The sequence below is a fragment of the Rhamphochromis sp. 'chilingali' genome (genome assembly GCF_963969265.1).
Source record: "Rhamphochromis sp. 'chilingali' genome assembly, chromosome: 22".
Classification (NCBI taxonomy): Eukaryota; Metazoa; Chordata; class Actinopteri; order Cichliformes; family Cichlidae; genus Rhamphochromis; species Rhamphochromis sp. 'chilingali'.
In genome coordinates, this window is record NC_137950.1 from 2,066,852 (window position 1) to 2,087,289 (window position 20,438).

Below are 20,438 nucleotides of genomic sequence, written 5' to 3' on the forward strand. Positions count from 1 at the left end.
CTTGCAGCAGCTCACCTTTCACAGTGTTCTTGCTGTTCTCCAGAACGCCGCCCTGGACAACATCAGACATCAGCGGCGTCTGTTGCCGTGGAGACTGGGTGATCTGCGTTACGGCGACCAGTTCCTCGTCTTCCTTTGATAACATTTTGCTCGTTTCCTTCACTACGCTCTTTTTGACATCCTCTGTTGCTTGAAGCTCCGCCCATGGAGACAGGCGGCCAATGACAGACGAGGAATCGTTGGTCTCGAGTCCCTGCAGAAGCGGCTTCTCGTCCTCCTCCATTTTAGAAATGGCACTTGGTTTCACGTCGCTGCGAGTCTTTAGCTCGTTCTCAGAGTTGGGCTCTGAGGAGGAGGAAGAGGAGGAGGAGGAGGAAGATGAGGAGGTGGAGGAAGAAGATGAGCAAGAGGAGTGGGCGGCTCTCTTATTGTGAGGATTTTCTGAGTCGCTGCTCTCGGACAGATCGGATGTCATGTCGGTCTTCGGCTTCTTTGGACCCGCCTTCTTCTCATCTTCGTCACCTTTCCTGCGTTTGTTCGCAGACTGCTTCACCTTGGACTTGGGCTCTGAACAAACGACAAACAGGTGGGATCATTCTGCACCTGTGTGAGACTCGTGGTAGCGACAGATTTATTTTGGACAGATCGTCGTGTAGCTGGGTTCCTTTACAGACATTTGAAACATTTTCAGTATCACAAACAAAGGCAAGCTGCTGCTCAGATGTTAAGGAAAGAGACAAGAACACTTGCACAGTCACATAACACACACAACTTTCTGTTAATATGTTGGACTGTTGAATCATCATGTCCACCCACCTGTTGTTAGGGGCTGTCAGAATGCACAGTTTTAATATTCAGCACTGGAGGTAAAACCTCAGTCTGACCATGACCGTAATCGCCGCAGAGCCAGTGAGAGGTTGGACTGGTTTAGCCACTAAACTGGGTCAGATCCACACACATGGGTGAGGCGCAAAAGTAAACTTTCCTGAACAGAAACCTACAAACTAAATATGATGGTGCATAATACATCTAACATCTAACGTCTGGTCCGAGTCTTACGTTAAGCTAACCTTTGCACAGCGACCAAAAATTGCTTCTTTTTTCCATAGGTTAGGTTAAGGTCATAGACTGTACATAAAAGATGGGGAAAGCCACCGTGACATCACATTCTGGTGAAGTCACTTTGTGAAAGGTGAGCATTTATGCTGTTGTGATTTCACTGAGACACAGGCATGATATTTGTTCTGTTTGACTCGATTTATTGTTCTCAATATGACATGAAACTGGGCTTTTTACCACAACCACTAACTGGAGTTTTAAGTGGCTTCCATGAAACGCCTTCACGTGTGTGCATGTTTTAGCTCTCTTGTGGTGAAACCCGACTCACCTCGCCCTGCGGGCTCTTCTCTTCGGTCCTTTTCCTCCTCTGGAACGCTGCTATCTGATCCCTTCCTCCTGGAAGAACGAGAGATGCGCTGCTCTCTCTGCTCCCGCCCGCTGCCACCAGGCGAGTGGTGTAATTGGCTGGCCGGTTGCTGACTCTGCTGCGATTGGCTCAGTTGTTGGGAGGCCAGCATGCCCTGTGAGGCTTTAGAGTTGGGGCCTATTGATGTCATGATGGGGCGAGGGCTGTTAGCCTGGGCTCGTGTGTAATGACTCTGCAAGAATGAAAACAGAAATAAATAACAAATTCAATTTATGAACAGAATCTACAGAATCACAAACACAAGTCTGAGTTTACCCACCAGTACGTGCACCTCAACAACATCAGTAAAGCCTACATCAGATTCTATTGTCTGGTTTCACTGTTACGGCTGGCAGGCTGTATGCTGCACACAATCAAGCATTGGCTGACACATTTACACATGACATCAACAAACAAAAGAAGTAACTGGGCTACCATGGGTGTGAAGCAACTGTACAGATTATGAGGTAAGAAAGGAACACTGAAACAACTACTACAAACACACCGTTCTTCTATATGGTATCTATACGACAGTCAGATATGTATGACTGCTTGATATACTTCTGCAATTAATTTAAAACACGCCTGAGTTTAGCTTCAGTCAGAGGAACGTCCACAGACACGAACACTCCCTGCAACAGGCTGGAGTCATCAGGCTTTACTTTGTACTTTCTAGTTTCAGAGAATGTTCCTATTTATCACGTGGACAGGAACAAACCTCCATCTGTGCAGTGTTGAGGTTACCCGACAGGCTTTGGGTCCCAGTGACAGCACAGAAGCTTCTGGTAGACAGTAGCTATTATGCAGTTGCCTAGTTTAATATGTGAAATCATGTCAGTGAAGTTTAAACTACTTAACTTGGTGGGTGAAGATGCACAGCTAACACTATCAGTCTGCTGGGGGGTTGGTGTGAAAGAGCACAAAGTTAACATCCCCGACTGCAACTGAGGGTCACTGCCTACTGTCATTCAAATGACCCACAGCAGACAGGAAGGACAATATTGCTATGATGCCCCCACAGCAGTGATGGAAGATGACACACGGATGACTGGAGCTGTCCTTAACTTGGGTTTTATAGGCTGCAGAGTGCAGGGCAGTGAGCTGATCTCAGGCTAGAGAGAGCTCATCAGTGACAGCATCACTGCCCCAGCACATCCTGATACTGTGACTCTCGCACAGCAACAAAGACACTGTCATTCTGCTTCTTATGGTATATTAGGTAACGAGGTCCCAGAGCTGCAGAGAACATGAAGGTGCATTTGTCTGTAAAGTAGATGAAAACCTACAAACCAGTACGCTCAAATGATTGTAACCAGTATAGTAAAAGACAATGCTGCACCTGCTGATCTATTTCTGCTGAAGGTGTTCAGGGGTCTGCACGCTGATAACCCCTGTCCCTGAAAGCACACCTGCTCAATACGATTTACTGTACGCATGCAGCAGAGTACTATGCAACACAGCAGTCAGTGCAATTCACAAGATGTTTACAAGGAACTAAATTTGCTAAATGTCCAATTTGTATTTACAATAAACGAGCTGCATGTGATTATCTAGGCTTAGCTCTGCTTTGGAAAACGACATGTTTTTCATTATAGATGACAGTGATGCCGATCTGGCTACATTTGTGCTGCACGTCACCATTTGTAAGTGAAATAAGTGAAATGAGGTCTTTAGGAGTTTTTTGTTTCCATCGCTGTGAAGGCTGACACCGAGGCCTCATTACCAGGCTGCGGCTTCACTTCCTGTTTGTGGCAGTGGGCGCTCCTTTCTCTCCCATTAGTCAGCGTTATCCTTAATTCCCAGCGTCAGCAGGTCAATGAAGTTGCCTCAGAGTGAGTCATTGAACTAAGCACCTATCCACTTTTCATGACCAACATGGGCCCGTGGTTATTTCCCCGTAATCACTAGAAGCTGACAAACACTGACATTCAGCGCCGTGTGGTCGATCTTAGTCTGTTCCTGTTAGCACAACTCCTACAGACTCTGACTGACATGTTGGAGGCTGCTGTGCCAGTGTGTTTATTCACTCTGTCCCGTTGCTGACCGTGAGAGGGACACGTGCTAAAGCGGTCAAACCGTGGCTTTGATAAGGACAGAACCTACAGCCAGGCACATGATGCACAGCACATTCAGTGTCTGTGAGAGGTAGTTCTTGAATCACGTGATCTAATCCTTGGTGAAAGGCATAGCAAAAAGCAACCCCACACTGCTGCACTGACCTCTGTGGTCACACACACCGTCACAGCTGGGAGCAGCTATATTACCCGGGGTGTGGCGGAGGCTAAAGCAGCCAGTAGATGGCGCTGTGAGAAGCACTTTGGCCCGGTTACTCTTTTAATGAACATGTGAAACGTTGCAGAGCACAGATTTAGGTTTAATGCAATCTGTGTTCACAGAAAACGTTTTAAACTGAATTAATGGCCGAATATTATACGTTTCAGATGATTTAGGCAGGTCAGCTATATTCATTTAACAAACACTGTCACAGAGCTCCACGTTTTACCTTCACAGAGTTTAATTTGTCTGCTTATTCGATTACTCCACGAGCAGTCCAAAAGACCAATGGAGTAAAACTATTGATAGTTGATGTGACCGAGTGCCTGCTGAGGCAGCCAGTAGTATTTAATAAAACCTGACTTACAGAAATGAACCTATAAGACTGAGAAGACAGATCAGTCCGCTTCCACTGAAGCTGATCACTGACCGTGTTTCCAGCTTTGTCCCAGTGTGTGACGCTGGCTCCAGACTGCATCTCAGTGCAGATGTGTGGAATTAGAGCTCCACTGCAGATACTCAGCTTGTTCTTTTATAAGTACCAAATGAAAACAGTAATCGCATCACGGCGCTTCACACTGTAAGTACAACCCTGGGCCTGAGTTAGATTTAGGGGTGTGTGAAAATGTTGAGCACAGAGGACGTCTGTCAGCTTTGTTCTACTGCAGAAAGTGTAGGACTGGAGGGTTGGGAGGTGGTGTAGCAGTGGGGGTTCTGGGGTACCTGAGTGCTGCCAGTGGTCCCGCCGGGTCTCCCTCCCGCCATCTTTAAAATGTCAACGACAACAGGAAAAAATAATAAAAAGAAAAATAACAAAATGAAATGAACACAAAGAAAATGTGGGACAAGGAGAAATGTTGTTATTGACTGCGGGACTGGCTAAGAGTTCAACGTTAGCTCCTTACACCAGCTTGCTTCAAACGAGTACGTGGCAACTTGACATTACATCACCACAGTTTAATGGTCACCTGCTGACACCGCAGGCACATTACACGGAGCCGAGAGGTGAGCAGAACAACAGAGCGCCTGAGTGTCTAACCTCTTAGGCGAGGTTCATAGAAACTTTTACGTTAAAGGCAAAGTTGGCAATTTAAAGATACGGTGAACACAGAAAATAAGGAAGGACATTGGTCAAACAGCTCTGTGGAAGATTCGGAGCCACAGCCCTGTTCAGGGAATGCTGAGGATAAGGATGACGACGCGGAGCGTTCAGAGATCTGTGTTGACCAATGTCTCTGACACGGACAGATACACAGGAGGATGCAGATGATGCTGAGATTAGATGAAAAGCAGCAGCTGCTCGCTAACAGAAACAACACCAAAAGCCACGTGCTGGATGCATTCAGCTCGACAGTCATGAGTACACCAATCTTTGCTATTCTACAGCTTTGTGTGTTTCGTCTCAACTCCACACCCTCATCAACTCAATATTTTGCATACAATCCATCTTTATTCCTCATTTCTAATTTTTCACTGAGTACCTACAGCACAGGTGACAGATAGTTTATCACTGTATGTCATATTTGCTTCTGTGTCTGTACTCACGTGGGCAGCGTTGTTGTTCTGACTGGATCGCGACCTGCGCCTGGAGGTAATGCCGATGTTTTCCCCTTTCAGCAAAGAGTGAACAACGTCATCCAGAAAGGTCATCTGGACCATGGATGGATCCACGTTCTGAGGCTCTAGCACCTGAGCACACACACCAGGTTCATTCGACACTCGTATCTTGGAGAATTCAAATGATATCAAATGATGAACAGATGCAAATGTAAACAACATCATTAGAGTATTTACGTTACTCTGCATGTACAGGTCTATAGCAAGAACAGAATATCTGCAGACTGCTAACCAACCATTACAGGTATCCTTCAGCCTCAGAGTAGATACACCAAAACGGCCTCTGACCCTGAGGTGACTAAGATTCAAACACTTCTGAGACTGAGTAGATCCATCTATGGTATCAATCTGATTTCAGTGTAAATCAGTAACTGGGCGGTGTCAGATTCATGCCTGCTTTCATTGAAGGCTAACGGGAAAAGTCAAACTCCACTCCTTTTGCCTCTGTCTCTTAATAGCAGATGAAATCAGATGAAACGTCTGTAAATTATTATTATTTTAAACACGATGAAGACAGAGGGGTGTGTCTCAGGTTAAGGTCACACGTCCCATCCTTTCGATCCATTTCACACAGTGTAAAACTACTTAAATAATAACATCACATAACTGTGTGTGAGTGCATCCACGTACCTGGTCATTCATAACGACCATGTTTCGACTGAAGAGGTCGTGATGTGTAATGATACCAGTGAACCACTGGGTGGCCGAGTCTTGTCTGTACACACGCACACGGTAGCCATTTAATGAGTAGGGACCTGCGAGCCACAGGAAACAGTTCCCACTGCAGTTATAGTCCCACTGCATGTTCCTTATACAACAACTATTACAGTAACGATGTCACTGACGTGGTGAGCTTTAGCGAAATAAGACGGCATGCTAAAATGCGACCACACAGTCCAAACAAAGACTTACCTTGCATAAAAATCTCCTGCACCTTCTGGTCTTTGAGCCAGCCTTTCACTTCTTCGTGGAGCTGAGGGTTGTCTCTTAACACTGGGCTTTGACTGTCCACCTCATCCTTAAAGACACCAACAAGTACCAGCAAATGATTAAACACGTGTTTGAGTCAAAGCCAGCTCAGAAACAACCAGACTGACACAGACGATGGTTTCTCAGCTACCGGTGCCACCGTGTTCATTTCAACTTCAAAAGCTAATAACTCTTTAGAATGTTTACATTTCTTTATTAACGTGACCACAAAAGTCCTAAATGTAAGAAAAGAAAGAGTTATGTAAGTGAAGCCCACACGTCACAGTGTGTCAGAGCCTCCGTGTCCTTCTTGCACAGGCTGCTGCTAGCTCGTGGATCTTCTGCAAAGTCTAATCTAGACGTCTCTTCCTTGATGAATGGTTCACACCCTGTGCTCAGTCCAGACTGGGATCATCATACTGTACTTGCTGGAATGTGGGTGATGAAAAGATCCAATGATCCTTCTTTCCGGTTCTGGATTTTTCCGTCTGTAATAACAGACTGATTTTGCCTCTGCTAACATCCCTGCTTCCTCTGATGGATGTGTCACTCGCACAGTATGTTGTGGGTTCAGATAAAAAGCCTGGAATAATCTTCAGACACTTTTCCTGCTTAATTCAGTTCATATCTACAGAATAAAGGTTTTCACATCACACTTCTTTTCTAATGCATTACATTTCAGTGTTTTATGATGTTTTCATGCGTGTTCATACAGCAGTCGTGTCAACAAAAACGTGCCTTTTTGATCGTCTACATGAGCTTTAGCACGATGCACAGCAGCATTGTTGTTTAATGACTGAACATGAGGCTGTTAAAGGATTAAATACTAACTAATGCAGTCTCCTCCCTCAGTCCAGACTTCTGGGAAGGGTAGCAGTGCTTGTTTATTTGTGCAAAGGCCTGTCTTGGTAAAAGCTAAAGCAGAAACATGATAGAGCTAGCACGGGGAGCTGAACTCTGTGGGTGAAGTCAGCAGTAGTAACTACAATGACAGAAACTTGCACAGGAAAAAGGGTTTTAACGACCTTATTTTGGGGCACAGATACAAGCTCTTTGTTGTTGTTTTGTGCATTCAGTTTATTTATATCCCGATGACCGCTGAAACTATTTATATAAAGCTGCAAACTGCTCGTCAAAGGTGGCTTTGAAGCAGATGGCAGTTACTTGCACACGTGTCATCCTTTGGTTGTCTCGGTAATCCTGTAAAAGCAGGTCATGTGTCAGCCATCGTATCCTGCCCTGGCGCTCGCAGTCACCGCACACCTCCAAGGTGAGAAAAGTCGGGACCATCTCGCATCGCCGCTGGTTATTTTTCTCTTCGTCACTTGAAGTCATCAAACATCATCAGAGCAAATCCCGCCCAGTGTGGACGCAGCATCTAAAGCGCCAGCATTACCACCATGGCTGAGACATCAGCGGATTCTCACCGCAGTGACTGAAAACATCTAAAAATCCAACTCCTGTCAAAATCTGATGATGTTTATAAAAAAACCAGATTCAGTCTGAAACTAGAAACCAGGAAAAAATGAAGTGTTTTTGAAAGACGTGATATTATGTTTCATACAGCTGTGAAGCTCTACTGTCAGTGGCACCGAGCCACAACCAAGTGAAACAAATACCAGAAAGATTCACACACACATATCCCTACATGACACCTTGTTGGAGTAGTTTCTTAGATCTAGTGTACTGGTTATTTATTTTTAAATTATTTGCTGGCTTTATTTACAGACACAGTGAAGAGTGACAGGACAGCAGAGTGAGAGAGGGGAAGGGCGGCCAAGGGCTGCAGCTCGCCGCTCTTCACCATCATACGGCCGCCCGCTCATCCCTCTGAGCCGACTCATGAATTAATGTACACTTTGTACCACAAAGTGTTAGTTTTTACTCTTCTGTGACCTCGTTTTGATTTCACAGTATAAGGCCCTCACTCTGCACACTACTACGTGCTCTTTTATTCTTTATCCCTTCGCTGTAACACATTCAAAGTATCAATAATTACGTTTTTCTATAACAACAGATTTTCTGCTGTGACAGTAAAAAGGTAACAGGTATAAGACAGAGACATCACAGACACAAAGGGATGCTAAAAGACGACGAGTAACCAAACCACAGACACCACACCGTCTCACAGCTCCGTGCAGCTCAGTCAGGAGCTTATGTGCACTACAGCTCGTGTAGTAACGATCCATTCTGAGATGTTCCAGAATAAAACGGATTACTGGTGTTTCAATCAAATAAGACGAGTTGCTCCTTATCCTGGTGACGGGCTGAGACAGCTCAGAGCTGCTCTGATCTCTGAGTGTTTTCTCATATATGAGATCATCTATAATCTTCTCTATTGTTAATTACTGTTTACAAAACTGTGAGATAAGAACTGGGTGTGAGCACCCGTCCGTGTACGTCTCCTCACAGATAAAGAGTGGCAGGAGTCAAAAAGACACAGAGGCAGGAAGTGAGGCTGCTTTCATTTCACCTTCTCTTTCATCTCCTTCCCCTCCCTCTCTGATCCTGCTGCAGTGCTCTACTTTCAAAACTTTTTTAACTCCAAATTAAACCAGTGTAGCCTAAAAATAGCCCAGTGGAAAGCAGCATGTCTCATATTCTAGAGTTTGTCCTTCTGATGACTAATGACCTCTGTTAATAGACTCCTCTAACTCGTAATCCATCCCAGTGAGCGCACACACTATTCTCTGTGTGTGAACAGCGGGGCTATGATGTTGCCTGGTTTGTTAGTCAGTATGAAGCTTCAAACCTGCAGTAATGTCAGTTTGAAACAATGTTCTGAAACTAACTCGAGTCCAGCAACAATTTGACTCCTTTTTCTGACGGCAGTCAAAACTGAATGAGTGATGTAAGCTGGCAAAGACGAGCAGACTTCCAAAGCTTTTGTTTTGTCAGATCTGAGTGCTGACTCTATACACGTGGTTTTACGGCGCTCTTACATACGTTGCATCATAGTCTCCCACACAAGTCTCAGTCAGACACAGCAGGTGACTGTGCAACAGCACAGAGCAGCTTTTGTATTAGGAACACTGCAGGGCATAAAGCCAGAAACTTGCTCTGAGGCTGTCAGCTGAACACTATTAAAATGGGTGTGTCAGCTGCTTGCTGCCTTCCTCCCCCAACAGTCACATTCATGGAGGAAAACAAAGAAAACTTCTTAATTTTAAACACACAGAAGTGATCCTGCAATGTGAACAATACTGAACGTCCCCTCATGACACCATCAACGGGTCGGGCTGGCAGCAGCTTCCATGAAACCCAATACTTGGTACTTTGTGGTTTCCAGCCACATCTCCATTGGATGTTCCTGCTGAGCTCCTAAACCCCATATCCCCTTCATCAGACTCGACTTTTCAAAGTGAATTTACACTTAACAGAAGGAAACTGTGTTTGGTCGGCTCTATTATTAACAGATGAATCTGTATTTGGTGCTCTAGTAATAAATTGGGGCAGCGGGACAGCATCTGTTCTGTGGTTTATATGACTCGGCTGTTTTGATACTGGACTGATAAGCATGCTATGTGGTTAGCAGTTGCCTCCTAAGCTTGCTCCTGTCCACTGTGTTTGTGCTGTTGAAGCATTTTAGGAGCATTTAATGATCACATGAAGTAAAGTTCTACTCTGCTGTACGTGAGAGTAACAGAGAGCATCTCTGCAGAAAGGTGGAGCGACAGATCTGAAACACAGTGTGTGCATCGTTTGGTCAGATTGGTGAGTCAGCACTAACAGTTTTATTATCTGGCTGCTGCTCTTCAGCTTCAGACCACAATTTTCTAGTAACAGACACACACACACACACACACAGAACTGAGCAGCAGCCTGGGTTGGCCCACTAAACACTGACTTCATTGTAGCGTTTATGCCAAACAGATTGCAGTCCCCGCCCCCTCCCACTCTCTTCTTCCTGTCCAACTCCAAAAAGAAAGAAATAAAACTCTCTGAGGCTGCAGCGCACAGAGAGTGAGAGACACACGACTGTTTTTACTAAAGAACGGGGAGCTCTGTGTGAACATGAGTGATTTAAGAATAGAGGAATTTGCATTGTGTGTGTGTGTGTGTGTGTGTTACAACTCCTCTGCAGTCAGCACTGCCCCCTCCAACCTGACACTCCTTCCTGTTTCAGTCACCACTCATGTGGCAGACTGTGTAGTGTCAGTGTGTATATTGTAGTCATGTGGTTTATCATGAAGTGTGTATTCATTTGACTTCCTTTCAATATTATTTATACAGCACCAGATCACAATGAGTTGTCCCAAAGCATTTAATATTGAAAGGTAAAGACCTCTATACTGATACAGAGAGGCCCCAACAACCAAGCAGCCCCCTACGATCTGCTGCCACCAGCTGAGGGTGAGGGGAGGTCACCTGGTGATTCTAAATCGTCCACAGGTGTGGATGTGGGTGCTCGTCTCTCTCCCCTGTGAGCAGATCTGTCCACAGAGCACCCCCGCCTCTCGCCCTATGGTAGCTGGGACAAACTCCAGCCCCCGCGAGCCTGATAAAGATAAGTGGAAGAGCATGGATGGATTTGCATGCCTAATTTTGATATACTGTATTTGCACATTCAGTGGCCGTGTTGTTTACTCTAACAATCACGCTACATCATGCATAAAAGTTGTACAGTGTGTGGAAATCTATAAAACAAATCACGGCAGCAGCTGATTCAACTTCTGTGTGACTGCAAACACAATACATGTTGCTTTTTTTGACTTGGGTTAAATATGAACTTCTGCCCAAGACAGTGAGTGCAGAACAGTTCTCATTAGGTAGGCACCGAGAGGAACACACTGTTCCAGCCAACATAATACAACAAGCTGCGTTCAGCTGCACAGCACTGACACGAACACAAACACCAAGCGCGCACAGCACAAGTGTGTCTGTGTGCTAATGTGCAGGTGTGAGTCAGTCACGTGCAAACATGTCAATCAGAGGACAGACTGCACACGCAGCTTATGGTCATGTTCAGGTTTGGCAGTGTTACATCCAGCAGACAGACCTCCCTGCGCTCCACAGCCAGCGTCCCTCCATGGCTGCTGTATCCAACATAATTATGAATGACTCATTTTTCATTAGCACATTTAATTTGGTTACAATGTGTACAAAATGTGCTCAAAATCAACAAATCTGACGTTCTTAGTAAAGAAATCCTCTTGATGAAAATCATCACTCGCATAAAGGCAGCAGGGAGGTCTGAGTTTCCACGCTGCTCTCAGTCGCTGTGAGCAGGTTAGGACAGGACAGCCAGAAGGCTCATTTCAAATCAACATTCCTGCTTTAATGAGCCTTCTGGCCACAACAGAAATGGGACCAGTATGGTTGGAGCGTAGAGTAAAGCAGGAACGACGTGGCCATTTTCATTTCCGCTCATTAAAGAAAAGGCACCAGCACTCAGCGGCACACATATCAAAAGTAACAAAGTACTATGATTGTTCATCATTTTTATTAAGGCTGTTTCAGTTTCATCTCATTTTTATAGGCTGCTTCTTCTTTCCAGCTACAGCCTTCAGGCGTTGCCACAGCAGATCATTCACCTCCATCTCACCCTGTCCTCCGTATCCTCCTCTGTCACCACATCCATGAAATCTGCCCAGTAGCTCCACATTCATCACACTTTGTCCAGTATTTCCACCATCCCTGCTTTGCACATGCCCAAACCGTCTCAGCCTGAACTGCTGCTCCGATGGACTCGTTTCTAATGCTGCTCACTCCCAATGAACATCTGAGCATCCTCAGCCTCCTGTCTTGGTGTAAGAGCCTCATCGGCACCTGCTTCTCTCTCTCTAACTCCGTCTTGCTTCTAATGACTTTGATTTCTCTTCTCTGCCGTCTGCAAACATCATACTCCGCACACACTCCTGCATGACCTCATCTGAGGGGCTCGAAGCAGATGCTGGTGTAATCCAGCAGCTGCACACTTCACCACTGTGTCGCTATCCCCGTGGATGCCCTGCACCATCCTCACATACTTCTCTTCTCCTGACGTCCTCATGCAGCACCACATTTACTCTCCTGGCACCATCATAGTCTCTCTAACTCCACGAGACAAAGTGCAGTTCCTTCTCTAAACGTCTTCATAAACACTCGCAAAGCTAACAGCACACCTGCAGTGCTGCCCCGTGAGCATCACATCAGCGCGTCCCTCTGTAGTTACTACAGTGCTGCACATCACCTTTGCTCTTTAAAACCAGTAACAGTACACTTCTTCATGCATCCTCTCACTCATTATGTTTCCATCTGTATCCCTGATCTCTGCCCAGCCAGCTGATACAGGTCCCACTGTGTTTCTCTGGTATCCAGCCTCGCCTATAACTCACTATAAACCATTCCCACCTCTCTATATGCCATACTAGTCTCCCAGTACTCCTGTCTACTGTCTACATCTCCCTGACTTTTCTTTACTCATTCTAAACCGCGGCTCTTGCTCTGTAGGCTCCAGAGGAAGAAGTTAGTAATGAGATCAAACACCTTCCTGGCAGCTCCCCTCAGCAGTACTTTATCAGTCATGTGGTGACTCGTCCCTACCACTCATCGCCCAGCTCAAATCTTCCCCTCACCAACATTCTTTCTTCGTTAGTTTCCACCATGTAATCCAAGCCTTTTGTCTTAGTTCACTTCCTCTTCTTGATTTCCAAACTCATCCTACAAACTAGCCCCTGACCACTCCCCCGGCAGCTACTGCCACCTCACAGTCCCTCTTTCAAATTGCAGCTTCTGAAAATCATGCAGTCCACCTGTGTGTACGTTCATCCACTTTTGCACGTCACTCTATACTGACCACAGCCTTTTCACAACATCCACTGCCCTCCTTATCGACCCAACACCATCTAATCAACCTCTGTTCAGGGGCGGCTGTAGCCCTGGAGGTAGAGCGGGACCATCTACCCACTGAAAGGTAAGTCTGCATGCCCAATGTTCTTAGGCAGGGTATTAAGACCAACCTGCTCTCTAATGGGTCCATCAGAGGGAGACTGTTATGATAGCAGTCTCCCTCTGTCAGTGTAATCATAGAAAGCACTTTAAACAAGTGCTTGAATGAATGGATGGATGGATGAGGCACGTAAAGAGAGAAGTCTGTTTACTTCCTGTGCCTACGCGTCCAATGAGCTGCAGCCACCGATTTCTACTCACGACCACGTTATCCAACTTACCCCAGAATGTCTTTTTCTTCTGACACCCAGCCTATGAGGAATACATCCTGACATTCAGCCTTAGATTCATGATCGTAGCTGACGCTCTTCACCTGCACACACTACAACCCGATCAGCGGATCAGTGGATCAGTCCTCCGCTCATCCAGTCCAGGGCCTACTCAGTGTTTCTTCCTATCTAATAGTTTGAATGCACCTTCACTACCTGCTATTCAGTTGTATATCCAACCCATCATAATCGCTGAAGGACACATTTCTTCATTAAACAGACAAACTGTGGATTTTAAACTGTTGGTCAAACAAAACAAGGTGTTACTGATGTGCACTGTATAGCTTTCATCATCCAAGGCTCCTGCCTGGGTGCTGCAAACACAGTGACCCACTGTTGGCCTACAATAGATGGATATCAGACATATATCAGCCTCACTTGACCACTTCTATCTGCAGTGTGGGTTTGTGTGCTAATGTAACAGCAGACCACTCAAAGCTCGCTGTCAGCGCCGAGTTCCTGTCAAGTGTTTCTGCAGACAAACAGACAACATGAACTAGCATCAAAAACATTTATGACGTAATGCTGTTCAACCTGCAGGTGTACAGGTGACATGCTCACTATTCCCAGGAGCTCTGTATGTTTTACTACTAACTAACAAGTCTGTGTTACTCTGTGTTAAAGGGCCACCCTGTCTCCCTCCACTCTTCCTGACAGAAATCTCTTGCAGGACAAAAGTTCAGGAGATGAACAAGCGTCACGAACGTGCCCATCTGTGCCACCGCGCACCTGGCAGGCTGACCACCAGAAACACTCTCCGTCTGTTTTCTCTTATTTGATGATGACGGATCGGTGCAGACACTCACATTATTTTAAAGGGTTAAAGTCCTGTGTGTGTCCACGCGTGCCTGGACACGTATGTGTTTGTCATATGTGGAGATGAGACATGAAAGTCTAGAGAGTGAATAGAAATCAAATAATAACTGTAATGCATGATTGCATCAGCAGGAAATTCCTTCCACTGCTTATCAAGCTGTTTCCTGCTACTATGACCACGGTCGATTTCATCACCGTCTATGGCACCACTCTAAGTGCAGTGACGTAGTAGAAACTACAATGAAGACGCTAAATTCTGCTTTTAGGTTAGTAGGGCCAAGTGCAGTGACTCATGCAACAAGATCCTAAAATACGTCTGATAAATTTGTTTAATATCACGAATAAGCGTGATCACAGCGAGAGGCAGGAATGCTGAACAAGTGGCATGAAACAAAAATTCATCTCAAGGATTTTTTTTTACCTGACTTTCAGACATTTTAATGAAAGTATGTGCGTAAAAGCAAATATCTGGAAATAGAAAAGCACAGCTGCTGGTGTAGTCTTTTCAATCTCTGCGTAATCGAAACAGCAAACACCAACACTGAGATGAAAAAAGCCCGTCCAGCTGTGAATACCTGGTACGGATGGTAGGCTGAGTGGTCTGACAGGAAGTCCAGCTGCCGGTCCAATAAGAATTCCACTGCTGCCACTGAAGACAACAGGCGCTCCCCCACCACCGGCTTAAATGTCTGTAAAGAAAACACATCACCGTCAGCAGCTGCAGTTTTATGGTGGAGCTCGTTTCTGCGAGCAATCGTTCAGATGTCACCAGAGTATATTTAGATCTCAGTGTTTCATGGAAATATTCAATTCTACAATACATTTCAGGTACGATTCATTTGGAGCTGCAGCTAATGGGACGAAATCAGATGTCAGAAATGTAGGAAGAGGAAACGGGGAGAACGAGAGACAAATAACAGAGCTATGGAAAAGATTAGGGAGGAAAAGCACGAGCGGAGACATGATGAAGAGAGACAGAGACGCAGAGCAGGGCATGAAGAGGAGCTCCAGAGTGATGAATAAATTAATGAGCAGAGGAAGGCTGACAGTTGAAAGGCAGCACACTCCACTTTGATGTTCCCGCTTTTACACAAAGACACGCACACGCTCTCTGACAATGTCAGCCTATGGCTCAGCTGCCCATGCTGCGCAGAGAGCGGCTGCATCCCGTTAAATAGAAATATATACGTTTATATTTCAGCGCCTGACGTCAGTCGACCAGTCACAAAACTAAATGGAAACATGAAAGAACGAGGGTCACGGCAGTGGACGAGTGCATGTTTGTGCTGCTGTGGGTTCATGGTTACATAACGAGGCCAGTCTGGTGGAGAGATTAGAGGTGAAAACCATGGCTGCTGTGAAGCTCTGCTCCCAAACACACACCCACAGGAGGCAGAAGCACATCGTGTGTGTGTGTGCAACTCTATTTCTGTCCATGCAGATCATATTTCCAGCATTTACGAGCAGAATGCAATTGCTAGCATTGTATGTATTTAAGAGGGTTAGGGTTACAAATGTCACAAGTGTCCAGGATGTCATACATCATCAGCATTTCTGGCCAGCAGGGTCTATCCAGGGTTCTTCTGGACCCTGGTGATGCAGGTCTACCCAGGTCCAACAAGCAGATCTGCCGTTTCTAGTCTTGCTTGTTTTTTCTGCGACTCTGCTGGATTTAAAGATCGTCTCCAGCTGATCTTAGAAAGAAGAACTCAGTAGCAGGAAACACGTCATCTGTATCTCAAATTCACAATCTTCCCTTTTTATGGGAAGCATTGAATTATTATTTAACAAAACCAATGGTCAACACATGAGTCAGGACATTTTATAAAGGTACAGGAAATGATTTGCAACATACTAGTTTCTAAAAACCAAGACTGCCCAGCGTGCACCGTCAGGTTGTTTAAAGGACGCAGCAGGAGGTTAAACCTTTCACACTTATGTTTCATTATCACCACAAATGTCTTCAGAAACATCCACAGCTATGCGCATGTCCTCTCAGACCCCTCTCTTTGGTCTCTGTCCTTTGCCCCACTGCTTCAGTATCTGTCTGTGGACGCCTCCATGACTACATCATTTAGCAACAGCAGAGGAAATGCAAAGGTTATATGCAATTCACAGGTGCAAGGCTGATGAGTCACGGCACTCTCAACAGCTTATTGTGAAAGAAAATTTCACAACGTCGCTTGTGCCAGCGTAGCTCAGCGGGTAAGCAGCAACCACAGAGCAGTGTCCTGGGTTCGAGTCTGTCTTCCTCGTCACTATGTAATTAAGGCAAATGCCAAAAAAACGATATTTAATTTTTCCATTTCACGTTGATTCAAGACGAATTTCAAAACTGGCCGAACAGTTCAGAAAGCTCGGCCATCGAAAATGAACATCGAGCCCAAATTCAGGTCTCAAAACGTGCGTCAGTCTTGTGTTCAGGTGAGTGTTTACCCACTGAGTCACTTCCACACACACAGAACCCATGGAAAGGTTTTATAAACAGATACTGGAGCTGTCCTACACATCAGAGGTTATGCTTGGTCCATTTTTATAAATAACACTGGAATCACAAACTTCACCAAATTATATTTGAAATAACATTTTTGACTTGCATCAATCAGAAAAAACAAAAACAAGAAGCAAAGATCAAATGATTTTTTCTACATTCCACTTCACCACGATGGGTTTGGCTCGTAAAACAAATGCAGGTGCTCTCTAAGCTGAAACTCAGGGCCTGGTGTTCATGCATTTAGTCCAGGTCATGGAGAAAAAACACTTTGTTCTCCTAAAGACAACAATTAATGCTAAAATGAGTTTATTTAAAAATGAACAAATGCTTGAGTCATAAAAATGTGACGAGATTATGTTTTTAAATCATCAGTGGTAAATCACTGAGACTGCTGGATTAAAGAGTGGAACTTTTTAAATAAACCTTGATCGCCTCCCTCTGAAAGGACTTCAGCTCCTCCATCTTCTTAAAGACACTGCACACTGATTCAAGACAGGCACACACACACACACACACACACACACACACACACACACACACACACACACTGAGGTCCTTGTATTTAGAGATAAAAATACAATGAAAACTCTCGGGGAACCAGAACATCTCGGGAGAACAGACACGGCACAGCGGCATGCTGGGAAAGCAGATCAGTCCCCGTGAGCACAAAGACATCTCTGCTGCTGTGTGTCTATAATTGACAGAAGTTCAATAGATTGTAAAGGAGAATGAAGAGGAGATTATGAGCTCATGCCTCGCTAAGAAACCTCAAGAGGTTACCACACGCGAGCTTCAAGGAAGCCGCTGCCTCATCAAAGACAGAGCGAGAACGAGCATCAGAAAAAGATTGCGTCAAATTGAAACACACATGAGCAGTTTCCTCTCGACTCTCCGTATCAATAAGATGTCCAGTGAACCATCAGAGCGCCCTGACTGCTCAGCCAGGGCCCAGAACGCCACCTACACGTGCAAACATCCCTCACTCGGTGAATTGTGCTGCTAGGAGACACTGACAGATGTGCATTCAAACATTTGGTGTTTAGTGAGTCTCATTAAAGTTGTTTGTGTTGCTGTTTTTAGCACGCTTCCACTGAAGGGTCAGTGTTTCAGGGATCAAAGCCTGAATCCACAGTAAGTAATGACCCACAGCATCCACATAAATGCACTCAGAGTGTTGGTCTGTGTACAGCGGACACATTATGTCTGTGCTATAGAACACTGCTAACTGTACGAGTGCTGAATAAACAAACTTATATGATCACTTACAGATCTCATCTGCTTGGATCACGTGACACATGCATGCATACTAAAGTGTTTTTACCAGCTGGAAACGTCCAGCTGGGAGCTCTTGGGAACACTTGGGAAGTGCAGGGTTTTTACAGCTGAGATATTTTGTATCATAGCAACTAAAGTAAGGGCCCTCAGTGACTGCGAGTTACCCGATGAACCCATGAAGAGTGAGACGTCCTTTAACCATCACTTTGTAAATGAATTCAGATAGTGGACCAGGTGATATCTGCAGGTGACTACACCAGGTGACGATACTGTGCATGGACAGTATCATTTGATAATTTCACAAACTATACTGTCGCTGTCAACAATTATTCTAAATGTCATCATATAACTCAAAAGCAGCGTAGTGCAAAGCTGGGTTTGCACCAGTACTGTCCCTCAGTGATCCCACATTACTGTGGCAAAGCCTGAACTACAGAGCTGCATGTCTGCTGCATCAGACTGCTGCTGTTTCCTCTTGATAATAATAATCAGTAGGTTCTCTATTGGCTTCAGGTTAGGCAAGGTGGTTGGCCAATCAAGCACAGTCTCATGGTCAGCCAATCACTGGTAGTAGTTGTGGCACTTTGACCAGCTCGTCAGCAGAGGAATGCTCTAAACGTTCCTGGCAGATGGCTGCGCTGTCTTTGACTTTGATAAGACATAATGGACCAATCAGCATCAACGAAGCGCATGATACAGCATCTACAATCATCACAGACTGGAAACTGTACACTGCACAGCGCTCCCTCGTTTATCACGCGAGTTACGGTCTAAAAATAACCCACGATCATCAGCAAAGTCAGCTTTATTTTCTACAATTATTATAAAGTTTTAAGGCTGTAAAACCTCACTACACACTTTATACACTCAGACAGGCGTGAACATCTTCACACATTTGTCTCTTGTTTAAACTCTCTCAGAGTTCAAACATTCGTGGAAAAATAAGTCCAGTATTATATTATAATCTAAAACATACAGTAACTTCTAGGGCTGGGCCATATCATACCAGTAATACCAGTATAATGTTGGGCAATGGTAAGAAAATGAGATATCGCAATAGAATATGGGTAAAACGCGCATGTGCAGTGCCTTTGTTTTCATACGCACATGGCGGAAAAAGCATGGCGGCGACGCAGAACGAGAAGAGCGAAAGCGGATCGTTGAATGAAACGATGAACCAGAGCTGGTTTGTAAAAATGCTGCAGCTTCAGTGGTGTGGAACTGGTGTAGCTTTCGTCCGTCAGATACACAACAAAGCACATTTTTTGGTAGCGTGTGCTAGCGGGCCGTCGTTATTACCGAAACGATTTTATGTGCACGGCGCTCGAAAAGCCGTCAGATGTTTCAGTGCGACTCTGCTAAGCTACGAAGCCGCACCGCTTGATGGATTGTCGGAGCATTACAGCTGTCGTAGGCGGAGCCTCGCGGAGTGATACGTGCTGTGCTTCAACATAATGTTACCGTATTGTGTGTGTATAACCTCTTAAGTTTTGTGGATGTTATACATGTTATGCTGAGGATATGTCGGCCAGTTTCCACTGGAAATGCCTTTTGGTTAAACTGGAATTTGCATTTGCACTGTTACATTTTTATATAACTTTAATGCACATAAACAGCTGCTTGTTTAAGTGACAATACATTGATTTTTTTTTTTTGCACTAATAAAGTTGTGGAGTTGTAAAGTATTTTGTTTCACGTAAATTATATCGTCAGTTATATCGTTATCGCAACTTTTAAATATATATCGCAATAAATATTTTTGGCCATATTGCCCTACCCTAGTAACTTCTACCTTCCTTTAGCATCTTGCTCTGCCTTTGGGTGCTACCACAGGAGCCTTTGATGGTGCAAAACGTTTCATCGACGTTGTTGTGTTTGTTGGGGAGAAAACGTACAAACATACAGTGCAGCAGAGTCACACTGCTGGGATCGAAGATTTATGTAAATTTGACAAGCTGAACGCACTCTGTGCTGTACAGGAGACACAGCACGAGACTGATTGACTATGGTCTACAGCCAATCGGGACGCAGAACACAATGTGCTGTAATAAAACAAAAAAAACCTGCAAAATCGACAAAAATAATCCGCAAAAGAGCAAAGCTGCGAAAGGTGAACCGTGTTATAGCGAGGGGCTGCTGTACTTCAAAGAATCTTCCTCCACTGGGGACAATACGGCACAACTGTGCTCTACACAACCGCACAAACAACACTCTGCAACACAGACATGATCCTACCTGAAACATGAAATGACCTTTAAATCCAAATGAGGCTCAACTGTAAGTGAAAACCTCTCTTAGTATCAGAGATTTATTCTTCCATGGCGTTGAA

At 45.0% G+C, this 20,438-nt stretch overlaps 1 protein-coding gene across 3 annotated transcripts in view; it reads right to left on the reverse strand.

The window, feature by feature from the left end:
* The window catches only part of jmjd1cb (jumonji domain containing 1Cb), a 120,446-nt gene that overhangs the window by 23,294 nt on the left and 76,714 nt on the right, over window positions 1–20,438 (reverse strand). For 2 of the 3 annotated variants that reach the window (XM_080872433.1, XM_080872435.1), the window contains 7 exons: window positions 14,916–15,029; window positions 6,269–6,374; window positions 5,987–6,111; window positions 5,285–5,428; window positions 4,463–4,504; window positions 1,388–1,658; window positions 16–567 (listed from right to left, as the gene is read on the reverse strand). In XM_080872433.1, coding sequence (XP_080728559.1) covers window positions 16–567; window positions 1,388–1,658; window positions 4,463–4,504; window positions 5,285–5,428; window positions 5,987–6,111; window positions 6,269–6,374; window positions 14,916–15,029 — 1,354 coding nt within the window. The remainder of the gene's footprint in view (window positions 1–15; window positions 568–1,387; window positions 1,659–4,462; window positions 4,505–5,284; window positions 5,429–5,986; window positions 6,112–6,268; window positions 6,375–14,915; window positions 15,030–20,438) is intronic. The other variant, XM_080872434.1, reaches the window with a different exon arrangement.